We start from the raw sequence: 16,551 nt of genomic DNA, 5'->3' as shown, positions 1-16,551 counted from the left end.
AGGTCCTGAGGGAAACCTGTGTTTCACTGTCTAGACAAACTCAGGCTCCCCTTTATACTTCGGGATCTTTCAGCTGCAACCACAAAAGGGGACGGCGTGTGGCACCCAGTGTAAGGCTGGTGGCAGGCCCCCCTCCCCTCCCTAGATCAAAAAGAAAAGGCTCATGAGACTAGATCTGCCAGGGACAACTACCAGGCTCCGCTGAAAAACAAACAACACCTGGATGTCCACCCAGATAAGAAAGTTTTCGGTTCCTGGATTCCACAAATACCACCAGCCCCTCCTATTTCTCAATGACCACCAAAGGTCACCCCAGCTCTTCCCACCCAAAGGCCCTAGCCCACCCCAAACAGTATAAAGACCCGCACTCTCTCCAAATGGATGCGACTTCTCATGTCCCCCTCTCTTGGGACCCGGGAACCTCGTCCGGGAGCGCACAATAAAGCCACATTGTTTGGCCTCACTCTCTTTCTCTCTGTTTCTTTCACTGCTGGAAAACTTTACACCCAGCTCCACCATGAGCCCAGGACACACTTTAGAAAGGGTTGCTGGCAGGTAGGCCCAGCCTGGGGGCCTCCCGGCTGGAGAACGCAGGGGCAAGAGGCCCGGAAACTCAGCTCTCCACACCAAAAGCTGCACGGTCCCCAGGTGCCCATTTGTGCTCACAGCAGAAAAGGTCCAGGTCTTCCATCTTCCGATGAAGACAAATCCCCCTGTCCCTAAGAGCTTCAAGCAATGATAGAGACAGAGAGTGAGACACGTTCTTCTGAATCAAGACGTTCTGTGACAATGTTTATAATTTAAAAAGTGGCTTGGAACAGGATAGAAGCTTGGGAAGGCCATGGGGAAGCCATCCAGACTTGGCTGGAACTTTAAAGAGGGCCTATGAGAAGGAAGGGATGGGGTGGGGTGTTGTGAGGCTCAGGGAGGACAAGGTGGGGTGCAAGGAGGGGGTGGGCTTAGGCTGCAGGGAAGCTCGTCACCACCTTAGTAGAAGACCACAGTGCTTGAGTGTCATTTGGAAACATCATCCCGGCCCAGCCTCTGCAGAGTGGGGCCCATGTGGCAGGTGTCCCAGGTCTGGGAGAATGTCTTTAGGAAGTTCTCCAGGCGGCTGGCCCTGTAAGCACCTGTGGGAACCCAGGTGTTCTCTGGCCTTCACTTGGGCTTCTGCAGGTCGTCAGGCCCGAAGGAGTTAGGCAGCAGCTCCTCGACTGTCTTGACCATATATGTGCCATCCGGCTTGGCCATGTACACGGCCCAGTTGGTGCCAAACTGGAAAAGAGGCAAAAAAGGAGCATGAGAGGGGCCAGCTGCAGGATTAGGATGGCCCTGGGCTTGAGTCTGACTCTACCACATGCTGTCTAATGCTCCCCTCTATGCCTCCCTTTTCTCATCTGTAAAATGAAAATGACAAGAACTGCACCTGGCTCATGGAGCTTGAAGGAGGAGCAAATAAAAGACTGGTGTTAAACAGTGCAGAGTTTGGCACATTGTTAACAGGCAGTAAATGCTCCTTAAGGACTCACGGGAGGCTTTATAAGAAGGATATCTAACCCCCAGAGCAAGACCTCCTTCTGCTAGGACAAATGACAAGTAACACCTGCTTCCCTTACAGTCTCCTTACTCCTCACACAGGAGAAGTTGCGTGCCTGCCGCATGACGCACCAGACGTACGTAGCACATGCGTTGTTTCATTATCTGCCCTTCGAGGTAGGTGCTGTTGTGGTGCCCATTTTGGAGATGGGGAAACTGGGGCTTAGCAGGGTACAGTTGGCAAAGACAGGTGTGTCTTTGCCACACCTGGATCTCTCTCCTACTCCATGAGAGCACCACACGCCTGCTGTGTGACCTTGGCCAAATGGCAAATGACAACTCTTTAGGGTTGGGTGTTCTTGCTCTGTTTTTTGCTTCTTTGTTTTGAGACGGGGTCTCGCTCTGTTGGCCAGGCTAGAGTGCAATGGCGCCATCATAACTCATTGTAATCTCGAACTCCTGGGCTTAAGTGATTCTTCTGTCTCAGCCTCCCGAACAGTTGGGACTACTGGCGTGTACCACCATGCCTGGCTAGGTAGAGATGGGGTCTTGCTATGCTGTGGAGGCTGATCTCAAACTCCTGGCTTCAAACAATCCTCCCACCTCAGCCTCCCAAAGTGCTGGGATTACAGATGTGAGCCACTGCACCCAGCCTGAAATTGTTTTAGAGATGGGAGAGTGCAGAAAGGTAGGTACAGAGTTAAATTAGCTGTGGCATCGTGGCAGGAGCCCTGCAGTGGGAGTCAGCAGACCCAGGCTCTACCTGGCCAGGTATTGTGAGAGTCAGAAATGATTCATGCAAAGCATCCTATGCCAGTGGCTGGCACATAGTAGGTGCTCAATTAATAGATGCCATTCTTATTGATAATGTTGGTTGCCAGTGACCGCTCCAGTTTGCAGCCTCTTGTTCTTCCACGCTTGATTCTGTCTGAATCACCAGTCATGACCAGGCATCAATTCATCTTCTGGCTTTTATAGAATAAATGTTTTAAGGAAGGAAATTTTTCTGCTTGGCAGGCTCTGCCTGGGGCTATGGTGAAAGTGGAGCGGAGTGGAGCTTAAGTGCCTGGTCCCTTATTTGCATTTTGGTTTCAGTTCTGCCTCTCCCTCCTTCAGCTTTTGCAGCCGCCTTCTCCTCGTTTGCCAACATCTAATCTGTTTGGAGAAAACAGCAGTGAGCAATTGGACCACACGGGGCCTTGGGAGCCAGGGACTTGGCGCCCTGCCTCGGTTTCCCCACATGACCTTAGGCGTTGCGGCTGTGCGGGGCAGCTATTTCTGCCCCTCTGAATTGAGATGAGTTCCATCGTGTGAATGCAGTGCTTTTCTGGTGGCATTTTAAGTCTGGATTTGGGAGGCGCGCCTGGTTTGCAGTCCTGGCAGGAAGCGGAAGGAAGAGGGAGGCGTTTGCACCCTCTGGAGGCTGTGAACCCCCGGCACAAGCCAGAGCTGACGCCGCCCCCTCTCCCCCAAACGAGAACCGCTCCAGAAGCAGGAACTCCTATGGAATAAACAGGCATACGGCAGAATACTGTTATGTCTCCTCCGAGGCTGAAAATAATTTTGCTAGTGGCTAGAGCCATAAAGGCAGAGAGGCCGCCGAGAGGAGCGTGGGCTTTGGCGTCGGCCTGAACAGGCCGCAGATGCCAGCTGGACACCGACTGGCCGGGGCCCTGCGGCAGGTCATTGTACTTCTGGGGGCCTCAGAGTACTCGTTCGGAAATGGGAATAACGACACACACTTCCTCGCGGGCTTGGGTGAGGGTTCAGCGAGCCGCTGTGTTTAGAGGGGGCGAGGCTCTCTAATGCAGACCTCTGAGAATCTACAAGAGCTACCGACATTCATCTCCCCCCAACGCACATATAAACATAAACATCTTCCACTGAGCCCAGATTAAGAACCCATAATCTGGCCAAGAGAGGTGGCTCACGCCTGCAATCCTAGCATTCTGGGAGGCCAAGTCGGGAGGATCGCTTGAGGTCAGGAGTTCGAGACCAGCCTGGGCAAGGGGTGAGACCCTGTCTCTACTAAAAATAGGAAAAATTAATTGGCCAACTAAAAATATATAGAAAAATTAGCCGGGCATGGTGGCGCGTGCCTGTAGTCCCAGCCACTTGGGAGGCTGAGGCATTAGGATTGCTTGAGTCCAGGAGTTTGAGGTTGCTGTGAGCTATGATGATGTTGTTGCACTCCAGCCTGGGTGACAGAGCAAGACTCTGTCTCAAAAAAACAAACAAAAAAAAAAACTCACCCACAATCTGAATCACGCCTTTGTTTTAGAGTTGAAGCAATTGAAGCCTTCCATCAAGATGACGTTTGTGAAAAGTACATCATATCCCTTAAGTCCCATCTTGAAAACATCCGGTGGCTTCCCTTTACTGTCTTTTTTTCCAATTTTTAAATTGGAAAATTTAAATATGTAGTTAATTTAATATGTAGTTAATATAATTTAAATATGTAGTTAAATATGCATAAATGTAAAATTTGTCATTTTAACTATGTTTAAGTGTACATTCCCTTAATTTTTGGACTAAAATATACCTTCTGTCCTGTGGCTTGCAAGGTCCAGCCCCTGCCACCACTCTCCCCTCCGCTCCCCGGGCCCTAGCTCCTTGGCCTTCTTGCCGCTTCTCAAGCTCACCAAGCATCTGAGTGTGCAACTTGCTGGTCCCTCCACCTAGAAATCTCCTTCTCTAGACCTTTGTCGATCTCGTCTTTTTTCCTTATTTATATTTCTGCTCAAATGTCATCTTCAAAGAGAGGCCCTTCCTGGCTATCTGATTGACACATCAGGGATGGGCAAACTTTTCTCTGTTGAGGGTCAGACAGTAAGTCTTTTGGGCTTTGCAAGCCAGGTGGCCTCTGCCACAACTGCTCACTTCTGCCGTTGTAAGGCCAGAGCAGCCACAGACAAGAGGGGAATGAATGGGCATAGCTGTGTTCCAATAAAACTTTATTTATAAAAACAAGCAGCACGCTGGATTGGCCTGGCAGGCCGTAGTTTGCTGATCCCTGATCTGCAGGGGCCCCTGCTGCCCTCTGTCACTCAACTCCTTTTCCTGCATTTTTTTTAGTCATTAGCCCTTTTCACTCTCAGAAATGCCACTGCTTATTTATTTTGTCCCTTGCCTGTTGTCTGTCCCTTGCACTAGACTACAAGCGCTGTGAGGGCAGGGCCTGGCCTGTCTTGTCCCTGCCGTGTCCCCAGAGCTTCCTCAGTGTCTGGCATAGAGCAGATACTTGTTAACACTCAATATTTGTTGAACGAAGGAATCATTTCCAGTGATTCATGCAAGGCCCGAGAAGTCGGCCAGCCAAGCAGACGGGACAGTAGCTGTGTCTCCTCGCTGGCAGCTTGGCAGTGTCTCCACGGCCTGGGAAGCACAGAGGCATTGAGTTTGCATTCCGGAAAGCAAGAGAAGCTGGTTACCTCTCTCATGACTTGCCTGCAGGCCCCACAAGGTGAGACAAAATCATCTTGCACGTCACTGGAAAAGCAAAGAATCAAACTCAGTTCAGTCTCTCTGGAGGCATGAGGACAGTCGCTGAGGCCCGGGCCCCTTCCGGGTTAGGCCAAACCCCAACAGGTCGTTCCTGATTCACACGCACACTGTGTCCCAGAGGCTGAGAGGGCGACTTGGCAGCTGTCCACACTTCCACGGGGCAAGGCCACGGGCAGGGTTCCCATGAGCGCACTTAATAAACATTTAGTGAGCACTTACACTCACCCATATCCTGGGAATACGAAGGCTGGGGAGAATTTGTCTCTGGCCTTCAAGAGATTGTTCAGCCCAGCGGGTGACCTAGAGGACTAGGCAAGTTGTCATTTTATATAAAATACAGTAACAAGGAGGCAATCCCTGCCTAAGGAGTGAGAAAGAGTATTGTATAGAGGAGGGGACATTTGGCCCAATCCTCAAAAGAAGTGCAGAATTCAGAAGTCACCATTCAGGGAACACCCGCTATACACTAAGCTCTGTACCAAGCACTCAACATTTGTTATTTCATTGAATTCCAGAACAGCCTGGATGTCAGAATGGCCATTTTACAGGCGAGGAAACAGGGTCAGTGAGATGAAGTAACAGAGAAGCTATTCTGAGGCCCAGGGTTTTTCTGTGTTGCAGGTAAAGAAAATAAACAGTATGTGCAAAGGCCCTGAGGCATGAAAGAATAAGGTGCATGAGAATCAAAAAGAAAAATGGGCTCCTTGCAAGGGAGAAAGGCAGGAGAAGACAGGATTACAGCCAGGGGTTGCCTGTGAGAGATTAGGCTCCTACAGGCAGGCTCCAGCTCTGAGCAGGACGGGGGATGGTGCCTAAAGAAGGCGGGTTGAACAGTAGGAACCTCCAACCCTGCTGGAGCGCGAAAGGTTAAGCCAGCAGCCACCCTCATCCTCGCTCTTCTGGACCCACACCTCTACAACATCTCTGGAAGAACAGGGGACTGAAATTTTGATTCTTAGTTGGTGACTCTTTTTGCTATGTGTGACTTTGCCTGAGTCATTTTAACCTATCCGAGGCTCCTTTCTTTACCTGTTAAATGGGGACAATAATGTCGTCTACTCTTTCGGAATGCTAGAAGATAAAATGAGGTGTACGGGAGGCTTTGTGAACTTTAGAACGCTGCACACACACTGTTCTTGCCTGTACTGCTTCCTGGATACTTCTTCCTTTACATATATACTCTCTGTCGTAATTTTAGTGCTTTGCCATATACGGTTTTGTTATATGCCATATGATTTAAATATTATTTTATAATTTATCTTACTATATATTAACAATAATTGTTATATTGTTTAACGTGTACCTAGAATGTGCCAGGCATCCTACAAAGCACTTTACATGCCCCATCTCATGCCAACTGGCAAATATTAATATTTGTTGAGCACCTACTATGTGCCAGGCGCTGTCATTGGTGCTGGAGGTACAGCAGTGGACAAAAAAGACAAAGTTCACTGTGCTCGAGAGTTTGTAGACTGGGGAGGGGACCAGACAACCCATCCACCAACCAACCGTTAGTCAAGAGAGGTCGGGACACGTGCTAAGAACACAATCATAAAGCCGCTCAGTATGATTTTATTTAACCCTCATGACAAGTACGTCATGGGGGTCCAGTCAAAGAAAGGTTCTGCGTCACAGAAAGGTGGGGTCCTGTCTGAGCATACATCCAGCTCCAGAAGGAAAGCCCACGGGCCCGTGAGAGGGTGGGCCCCGAGGGCAGGGCGCCCACGGAGCCAAGGTGACCCTTGTAATCACTGGGGGACAGCTGGTACAGCCTGGGGCCTAAGCTCCTTGGAGGTTGGACTCTGTGCTATTTGTCACTCATCCCACACAGGTCGACAAAAGTCTGCTCCATGCCAGGCAGGCGCGGGAGAGGAGCAAGCAAAGACCGACGGGAGAATCCTGCCTTCAGGACCTTTCCATCTGGAGGGGGGACATAAGATCGTCACGTAACAAAGGCAGACGGTGGCCAGGGCCCTGAGATTCCGCCTCCCTTCCATGGCCTGGGAGGCCCCAGCTGAGCTCGCTGCTTCCTTGCTCAGTCTTGTGGCATATGTGGCCCACTGCCCAGTGGACAGCTCCTGGAACAAGGTGACCCACTTCCCAGGGGACAGCTCCTGGAACAAGGTGACCCACTGCCCAGGGGACAGCTCCTGGAACAAGATGACCTGCATCAGGGTTTTCAAGATGGGCAAACATATGTTCTACTGGGAAGTTAAATCTGGCCATAGGTTCCACCACCAAAAGTCACAAGATGGTGCTTCTAGACAGCATTGCTCCAGGTTGGGGACACAGCCCGATTGTAACGATGGCTTGCACTTCCATTGCGCTTCTGTGTGCCAGGCACGGTGCTGAGGACCTAGTGTATTAGCTCATTGAATCCCCCAACAACCCTGTGAGGGGCAGGGGTGTGCAGGAGCTCTTACTGTCTGCATGTTATAGATCGTGAAAGGGGAAGGGACTTGCCCAAGGTCACAGAGCTAGTAAGGGACAAAACCAACATCAGAACCCAGAATCTATGCATTCTGCCTGTGATAGTTCTGTGGCTTGCAGCAATAATAATGATAACGTTAAAACAGTGGTTTTAATTTATGACATATTCAGTGCCAGGAACTTTACAGAAATCATTTCATGAGTCACCACGACAGATCAATTTCCTCCATTTTGCAGGCTCAGAGGGTCTAAGCAACGTGCCCGAGGTTGATGATGCAGGAACCTGGTCGTCCAACCCAGAGCCTGGGCTTCTAACCATTACTCAGTATTCCTGCCAAGAGTGAGCACTAAAAGCCAGAATGCTCTGGCTGCATCAGGACATTTCTTCACGCTTCCTCTTTCCTGCCTCTCCCCCGACTTTCATCCTGTCCTGCTCTTTGCTGGGTATTGACAGTTTTCTGTGGTTTGTGCTGACCGTGGTCACACACTGAGGCCATGCTTATCAGATGCCACAGCTAGAAACCGATTGCCTCTGATAACTACAGCCAGAACGCAGTGGGACAGGCTTATCTCTCTGCTTACAAAGTCCCATCCTGGGCTCTGCAGACACGTGTCTTTCCCGAGTGCAGTCTCCATCCTTAGAGATCTCAGAGGGGCTCTCTTAGACCGTTCAGACCCGTGCAATGTTAATAAGGGAGTTGGCACTTCCCATTCACGCTCTAAATCCGTGCTCTCAATTTAATAAATCATTAGTGCAATAATGGCTGCATTTCTGGCTCGGGGAAGCCAGTGCAGGCTGAATACCCAGAGAAGAGCAGTTGGATGCCAGAAAAAATGCGGTTTTGTGTAAATAAGGACATTTGCTAATCATTGCTAGTGATTCAGTCGTGTTTAAAGACAGAGAATGACCAAGAGAAAAAGCCTTTCATTTGGAAAATTCTAAGCAACGCGAGGCATCATTATCCTTTGGTTGACTTTGGCCTCTTTTTCCCCAGAATATCATTATTTTCTTGGATCAGCCTTTAAATTGAATTATTTCCTTCCATTTTTTTCATAAAGTGTAAGTCACATCCTGATCTCTGCTCATCTGCACAAAATGTTCCCAGCACAGCCTCGTTTATCCCTCCTGGAGCCAATGGGAAGCTAGAACGGACCTTGGTCACAGGGAAGGCTCTCAGTGCTGGGGACTTCTCCTTAAGTGCACCCTGGGCTCCACGCACTAAGCAACAAACCCTGAGTAAGCTGGACCACCCTGGGGCCAGATCAGGGCAAAGCCTGGGATCTTAGCAAACACATGTGGACCTGTTTCTGTCGCACTGCCCCGTCAGCCTTGCTCTAAGCCCCTGCATTTCCGCTGCGTGTGTTTCAGCCAGAAAGGTGCTGGGGCTATGCCACCAGGAATTATCTCCACTGGGAGTGAAGGGATAAGTCCCTCATAGGATGTGATCCATGCCGCCAGGTGTCCCTAAGGACCCATACTTGGCCAGGCGCAGTGGGTGGCTCACGCCTGTAATCCTAGCACTCTGGGAGGCTGAGGGGGGTGGATCGCTTGAGGTCAGGAGTTCAAAACCAGCCTGAGCAAGAGAGAGACCCCGTCTCTACTATAAATAGAAAGAAATTAATTGGCCAACTAATACATATAGAAAAAATTAGCCGGGCATGGTGGCACATGCCTGTAGTCCCAGCTACTCAGGAGGCTGAGGCAGCAGGATTGCTTGAGCCCAGGAGTTTGAGGTTGCTGTGAGCTAGGCTGACCTCAAGGCACTCACTCTAGCCTGGGTGAGACTCTGTCTCAAAAAAAAAAAAAAAGACCCATACTTGGTCAGCCAGGCAGCCTCTTTCTGTGTGGGTTAAACATTTCCCATGTCATTTTTCTTGCACCATTACTTATTCACCAAGAAAACTCTGTGTCACAGACAATGCAAAAGTATACACAGGAGCAATTTGCCATTGAATCATTAAAGTAATGGGGCCCAAATTAGTAAAAGAGCTCATTTACATGCTTGAATCCTGAAACCACTGAGTCTGGGCTCAGGGCCAAGAAGGATGCATCATGCCCCCTTGGAGGGTGAGCACGTGAGAACTAGGATGTTTACATTTGGGGCATTTAGAGAGAATTGAATGTTGCTCCTGTTCTGCCAGAACCTGGGCAGGTTAGTTTGACCCATAACCCGTGTTTACCTGGCTGTCACCCCAGGTATGCAGGTTGTCCTTGCATCCTGGCTCTGGCACCTAGAGGCGAGTCTTGCGGAATGACGGAATCAGCGGTGCTGAATGACTTGTTCAAGATCGCAGGATTAGCTCAGGAGAGCAGGGAAGTGTGTGATCTGGCACAGCAGGTGCAGTGGAACGAACCCTGCAGCGAGGCTCTGAGACCTGGGTTTTGTCCTGGCTCTGCCACTAACTCCCAGGAAATTTGCTCATCTTAACTGGGCCTCAGTTTCTTTAGCTGCATTTTGGAGGTGGTGACCAGGGAGTCTATACCAGGTGAGTTTTAGGTCCCTCCAGGTTTAGGTTGCTATCCTGCCTTCCCATTGTAACTTATAGGGACCCTGCTGTACTTAGTGTTGCAGGAACAGAAACACACAGACCCTTGCATGAGAGTGGCCGTGGTCGATTACTTGCTCTGCAGGTTCACTGAGGGCAGAATCCATTTTTTATTTAATTCCTTATCCTCAGCACTAAGACCAGGGCCCTATACAGTGCCTGGCACATAAGAAGTGCTTGATAAACAAATATCAGATGAATGAATAATTGAATGAATAACAGATGTATGGGGGATGCTGGCTGAAGAGATGAATGAATACTGCTGTGACCTGGCTTTCCCTCTTACCTGGCAACAGCCATTGCCCTGAAATCCTTGTATCCTTCTGAAACGGCCTTCTGGATGGCGGTCCGTTCCGCACAGATGGTCAGTGGGTAGCTGGCATTTTCGATGTTGCACCCTGAGAAGAGAGAAGAGCCCGGTGGTGCGACCAGCAGAACCACTTCCTGTTGCATGTGTTGAGTACAAAGCTTGCCCCATTCCAGCCCAGGGAGGGACCAGCTGCTCTGGGCAAGGCGGGGAGAAGGAAAGGGCGATCTGACCGGAAGCGCTGGCGGACTCTTTGGCCCATGGTGGTGGCCCTTGCCAAGAACCTCTCACTGTCTTCACTTACCCAATGCCTGCAACTTGAGGCACAGCCTGGGAGCAGGGGCAGCACCACAGGGCAGATTAAGCAGCCTCCCCACCTTGCAGAGGTCAAGGCCAAGGGAGATGCTGAGGTGTACGAAAGTAAGCAAAGCCACCAGGCCTGGACCTAAGAGATGGAAGCCATGGCATGGGGTCCTGCTGTGATCTGAGTGTTTGTGTCACCCCGTCTCAAATTCATATGTTGAAATCCTAAACCCCAAGGTGATGGTATTAGGAGGTGGGGCCTTTGGGAGATGATTAGGTCATGAGAAGCAAAGAAAGGGGACTAATGTTCACAAATAGATCGGTGCCCTTATAAAGCCAGGGAGCTGGCTTGCCCCTTCCACCATATGACGACATAGCGAGGAGGTGCCATCGATGAGAACTCGGGCCTTCACCAGACACCGAATCTGCTGGTGCCTTGATCTTGGACTTCCCGGCCTCCAGAACTGTGGGCAATACATTTCTGTTTATAAGCTATTCAGCCCATGGTATTTCGTTATAGCAGCCTGAAGGGGCTAAGACAGGTCCTGATTCAAAGTTTGAGCCTGGACAGGATTTTTGGTGCTAGTTACTGGCTGTGAGAGTTCAGCCAGGGTTCAGCCAGAGTTGTGTGGCTTAACAAACAAACTGTCCAAACCAACTAACAACTAAGTCAACGAGCGAACAAAAAGCTCCCACGCTTTGCGGAAAGTGCTGGTGACTGCACAAGCCTTCGGGCGATTGTCAGGCCTCCAGCGGGAGGTGCAGCTGCTAAGGTGGCCCAGCCCTCGGTCAGGGAGTCCTCCGTCCTGTCCCTCTCAGGGGTGTTCCTGGGGGACGATGAGCCAGGGTTGCTCCCAGGAGACACGACGTTGGCGTAGACAGATTGGCTGGCTGAGAAACCCCCGATCTCCGGGGAAGAGAGTCCGTGAACAAATGGCACGGGATCTGGGCTCTCCCCTGGTCATGACGATGTGGTGCGTGGTCTGTCGCTCCTTGTGGCTTTGCAGCTTGCCCTCCTCCCTGAGGCAGAGACATTGATTGTCTCCCGTGTTCACTTCCTATTTCTTCCTTTAAGTAACACAAGTGACCTGCATTCCAGCAAGGCCACTCAGTGAGAGACTATGACTCCCTTGCAGCATGCTGTGGCCAAGTGCCTGAGTTTTGGCCAGTGGCATGTGGCCCAAAGGCATGTGGGGAACATCTGGATCACATTTTTTTGCAGAGAAATCGCTTTCCTATTACTCCCTCTCTTTCCCCCTTCCACTGGCCGGATGGAGGAGGTGGCAGGGTGGGACAGCTTTGAGCATGTGGTTTTCGGTCACAGGAATCGGAGGAGCGACAAGAGAGAAGGGACTTGGGCCCCTGGTCAACTGCTGGGGTGGGGTTGCCGATTTGCCCAGGGCCTACTGCTCACTCTGGCTTGTAATGTGAGAGAAAACCAGAATTCTGTCGTGTCTGAGTCACCGTAGTTTGCAATCTTTTGGTCATAACAGTATAACCTATATAGCTAACTAATACAGAAATTTGTGCTGAAAATGAGATGCAACTTTAATGAAAACAATCTAAAAATTGTGACGGTGACTTAGCGCTTGGGCAGCGTGGCTGAGGAGCAGAGGCGAGGCGAGATGGAAAGCTGGCGGCCCTCGTTAGTCGGCCACTCTGCAAAGCTCCATGCTGCGGTAACCTGGAGACTCGGGGAGGGGCCGGGCAGGGGAGCCGCTTAGCGGAAGGGAGAGCTGGCCGGCTTAAGAATGGTGCCCAGGGCCGGGCGCTGTGGCTCACGCCTGTAATCCTAGCTCTTGGGAGGCCGAGGCGGGCGGATTGCTCAAGGTCAGGAGTTCAAAACCAGCCTGAGCAAGAGCGAGACCCCGTCTCTACTATAAATAGAAAGAAATTAATTGGCCAACTGATATATATATAAAAAAAATTAGCCGGGCATGGTGGCGCATGCCTGTAGTCCCAGCTACCTGGGAGGCTGAGGCAGAAGGATCACTCGAGCCCAGGAGTTTGAGGTTGCTGTGAGCTAGGCTGACGCCACGGCACTCACTCCAGCCTGGGCAACAAAGCGAGACTCTGTCTCAAAAAAAAAAAAAAAAAGAATGGTGCCCAGAAGGATCTCTGGGCCCCCTGGGCACTCCTGTATGGAAGTGACTGGAAGCAGAGGGCTCAGGAGGCTTTTAAGTTTTTGACACAATCGGATAGCCCAAGAAGCCACAAGGCTGGCCTGTGCAAGCCTGCAGTTGCTCAATCTCTAGAGTAACCCCTGGGCCCCCAAACTCCAGCAAACATGCGCTGAGAGACTGTGCCCCCAGGAGGGCATTCTCGTCAGCACCCGCTGTAGAGGTGGGGCCCCACCGAGGATGACAAGGGTCAGGAAGAGACTCCCAGAGGACAGTGGACAGGGGCGGCCCCAGAGCAGGAAGGCGAGGAGCGTAAGCCAGGACAGGGCCCCCTCGCACCTCCTGCCCAGCGCGCGGGGACTGCCGTGGGTCCCCTGCTCTTCCTTTTTCCTAATGGCAGATTTTACTGTCGACCCCCTTCCTACCCCACCGTTGTATCCTGCAGGAGGGGTGTGAAGGGGGGCATAGATCATTATTTTTACAGGCCACTAGACCGGCACAACCACGTCTGGACCGGAGGAAGAGGGCGTGGGGCTCCGTGAGGCCCTGCGCTTAGAGCTGTGTGCAGGGCCTGGGTGGGACTTCGGCAGGCCTCCCTTAGGGATGAAAGGGGCGGCCTTGCAAAGATAACAGGAAAATACCTAATCCCACCATCTCCCCAGGAACAGTTAGAGATCTGTCCTGTGAGTTCTCTCACTCACAGGCACCTGCAGGAGTTCAGTCGGAAAGGATCTGAATAAAAGGGAAAGAGATGTCAACCTCTCTCTTTCAAAATTGTTTGTTGGGGATCTGCTTTTTTGCAGTCTAAAGAGTTGCTGATCGAGCAGCAGGGTGCGCGCTCTAGGCCTCGGCCACATCTGGAGGACAGAGTCACATCTCCTGCGATAATCCCTTTTCCAAGGAAAGGCAGGACGCTTGGACTTTGACATCCTCGCAGTGTTTGTCTACCTGCCGCCAAGAAGAAAGGAAGGAGCTGAGGCAGCAGTTCCTCGACTGCACCTGCCCGTCTACAACCCCCTTTAAAAAACCTCAATAGCTGGTTTTCCAGGAGCATTCTTCCTTTTCCACCTCCGTGCAGGTCCTCCCCCCCAACCCCCACTCCAGGGAAAAATAAATAAACCCCTTCTCTCTATCCTAGTCTTTGCTGTCTGCAGAAATCTTTCTCAAACCCGCCTGCACTAGCTCTCCGCCCTAATATCTGGTGGCCCTCAGGGGCCTAAAACTGAGTCACTTCTCTGCCTCCACACAGAGAGAAGTCACTTTGCTCCTCCCATGAGGGGACCGTCTCATCCTCTCATTTTTCTACCTCCGGATGGGAGCCACTTCAGTCTTCAAACTGCTCCGTCCTTTTGCAACCCCATAGGACACCCCTCTCGGTGCCTCCAGTATCATTCGGAATTCGCTGAGTCTCCTGGTCTCTGGAAACTCGGGGAACGGTCACAGGCGCAAGGTGGAGAGTGGTGGCTTTTGGTTTGACTGGTCAAGGGAAACCCAGCGCTGGGTCTACCACTCGGGAGGGTGGCATGCAGGGACACTTCCTAACCACTGTTTCCCAGGGAGAGCACTGCCCCCATCTGTCTTCACCCAGACCCAGGGGCGCCTGGCTATGGGGAAGACTTCAGGGTCAGGATCTGAGTCAGACGCCTGTTTTCTGGCCAGATCACTAGGTTTGGGTCTGACTCTGATTTCCAGGACGCCTGATGTCTGATCAGACCTTCAACAGTCATCTGAGCTGGGGACGCCCTCTTGGACTTCTCCCAACATGTGCCCATCCCTAAAAACATCCTTTTTCCTTCTCCTAGTTGTCATCATGGGCAACGGCCAATCCGCTCCACCTAAGGACTCCCCACTGGGCTGTCTCCTTTAGAATTTGAAAACTTTGGAACGCACTGACTGCTGCCCTAAAAGCTTAGTCTCCTGTTGGAATACGGCCTGGCCACACTGTAAGTTAGGTGACCAGGAGGTCTGGCCCGGGGAAGGGAGCTCTTAATAACAACACCGTCCTGCAGCATGATCTCTATTGTTGCCAACTTGGCAACAAATGGTCTGAAGTTCCCAATGTCCAGACCTTGTTTGAACTTGCTAAACATCCGCTTCTCCGGTCTACCTGTCACATGCTACTTCTTGCTTCTACTTCTCTAGCCTCTTCTTCTGTCCTAGACGAAGTTCCTCTCTCAGCTCCCCCTGTTCTCCCTGCATGCTGGCATCTCTTTCGTGTGCACGGCCACCTCCCCCCTTGACTCCAGGGCCTTCACTGCCCTCTGCTTCTCCCCTCCTTCCTCCCCTCTGCCTCCACCGTCTCACAGGAGCCCCTCCCTTCCCGTGCCTCTGCTCCAGCTGCAGAAGGCATTCTTGGAGCCGGTGTCCCTTATTCTGTGCCTGATCAGTCTCAGGCAGCAGCCACGCCGGCAGCTTCTCAGCTGGTCCCTCAGGGTTCCCTGCGCAGTTTGAATGCCCCACTAAGAGAGATGCGTGGAATTTTCTCCGCTTGTACTGCGACCACCCAGGAGAGGGCTAAGGGTAGGCAGTCTAAGGGTAGGGAGTTGGAGGATGATCTCAACCAGAGGCAGCCAGAGGCTTGTGCCCTGGGCTCCACGGGGGTCCCAGAAGGAGAGACCCAAATTGGGATTTACCAGTTACTGCTCACAGGGAGTGGCGGGACCCTCTGCGAGGCCCACACCCACTAAAAAGCCGGCACCCGGGTTCCCTGCTTTCTCCTCAGGCCAGCACGGCAGGTGGAGGGAAGAGAGCAGAGCTTTGGGGACCCCAGCGCTCCTGGGTTTCACCATCAGTGCCTGAGTGTGACCTCAGGCAAGTCCTGTCACCTCTGGGTCTCAGTTTTCTTCATCTAAAAAGGAACTTTACAGGCAGGTCAGTGGGCAGGAGGTGAGGAAGCCTGGGCAAGGTGCCAGAGGAGGGGAGGCATGGAACGCATTAATCCTGTCCCTCCCAGCACTCCAGGGCCGTGGAGGTTACTGATTTATGGCTTCCCCTTCAAACTTCCTCATTGCAGTCCTCCCCTGATTTAAGCAGCAGATGAGTTTGATTTAAGCAGTAGATGAGTTTTCAGAGCTCTGGCAGAGTAGGAGCGGCATAGCCTGGAGGCCCAGGGAGGAGGTGACAGAGCCTGCGCTTACCTGAGAAGACCTTGCCCTGGCTGGTGAGCAGGGCCGCCCCCACGGGGAAGTGGCTGTAGGGGCAGTAGGCTAACTTCTTGGCCTCCTGGGAGGAGAGCAGCAGCTGCTTGATGTCCTCGGGGTCCAGGGTGCAGGCAGGACGCTTGGGGGCCATGTTGGTACCTGGTCCCTGGGGCAGCCGGCACGCAGGCACACTGGAGCAGTGTAAACAGGAGCTCCGAGGCAGTCTGGGCCGGGCCCCTGTGTGACACATCCACAGTTGCTCCTCCCCCAGGGTGTGTCCGTGCAGTGAGGCCGCAGGCTGCCCCCCACCCCACCCCCGTGCACAGCTTTCAGGATGCTGGCAGGGCTAGGCTTGGGCCGGGAGCCTCCCGTGGTTTGGGTTAGACGGTGCCAGTGTGTGTGCCAGTGTGGAAGGCTGCGACAGAGTCCACTCTCTCCCTTAGTGGCCACTCACTGCTGACACACTGAGGGGTGAGTGGTGAAGGCCTGGTCAGTATGAGTGGGTCAGAGGGTGGGTGCCACTCCGCAGAGTCTGGCTGTAGGCACATACTCCTTGAGAAAGAAGCTACTGGGTGAGTCGATGTGATATTTCAGAGGCCAAGGCTCCAAGGGTTGACAGCCCTCAGTTTGAGGAATGACTTTTTCTCTCCTTCACTAAGGGAAG

The 16,551-nt window shown here is 52.1% G+C and overlaps 1 protein-coding gene across 5 annotated transcripts; it reads right to left on the bottom strand.

The window, feature by feature from the left end:
- Positions 1 to 761: 761 nt before the first annotated feature.
- Positions 762 to 16,144, bottom strand: CDA (cytidine deaminase). Of its 5 annotated transcripts, none has more exons than XM_012787666.3 (4): positions 15,885 to 16,144; positions 10,304 to 10,415; positions 4,968 to 5,025; positions 762 to 1,275 (listed from the first exon to the last, which is right to left on the bottom strand). In XM_012787666.3, the coding sequence occupies exons 1-4, from the start codon at positions 16,135 to 16,137 to the stop codon at positions 1,159 to 1,161; spliced, it is 540 nt and encodes a 179-aa protein (XP_012643120.3). In that variant the 5' UTR covers positions 16,138 to 16,144; the 3' UTR covers positions 762 to 1,158. The 5 variants fall into 5 exon arrangements, with proteins under 5 accessions (XP_012643120.3, XP_075850762.1, XP_075850764.1 ...); XM_075994647.1 differs by having other exon boundaries at positions 4,984 to 5,025; XM_075994649.1 differs by lacking the exon at positions 4,968 to 5,025.
- Between the last annotated feature and the right edge of the window lie 407 nt (positions 16,145 to 16,551).

This window comes from Microcebus murinus, chromosome 2 (genome assembly GCF_040939455.1).
Source record: "Microcebus murinus isolate Inina chromosome 2, M.murinus_Inina_mat1.0, whole genome shotgun sequence".
Lineage (NCBI taxonomy): Eukaryota > Metazoa > Chordata > Mammalia > Primates > Cheirogaleidae > Microcebus > Microcebus murinus.
This window is presented reverse-complemented; position numbering and strand designations above follow the sequence as displayed.

Excerpts from the sequence above, each read along its gene's own strand:
- CDA (XM_075994647.1), bottom strand. The coding sequence starts at position 16,137 with ATGTGTCACACAGGGGCCCGGCCCAGACTGCCTCGGAGCTCCTGTTTA. Across the intron at positions 5,026-10,303 it reads AGGGCAATGGCTGTTGCCAG|TGACGTGCAAGATGATTTTG; the intron begins GTAAGAGGGAAA and ends TTGCTTTTCCAG. Across the intron at positions 1,276-4,983 it reads TCACCTTGTGGGGCCTGCAG|TTTGGCACCAACTGGGCCGT; the intron begins GCAAGTCATGAG and ends CCTCTTTTCCAG.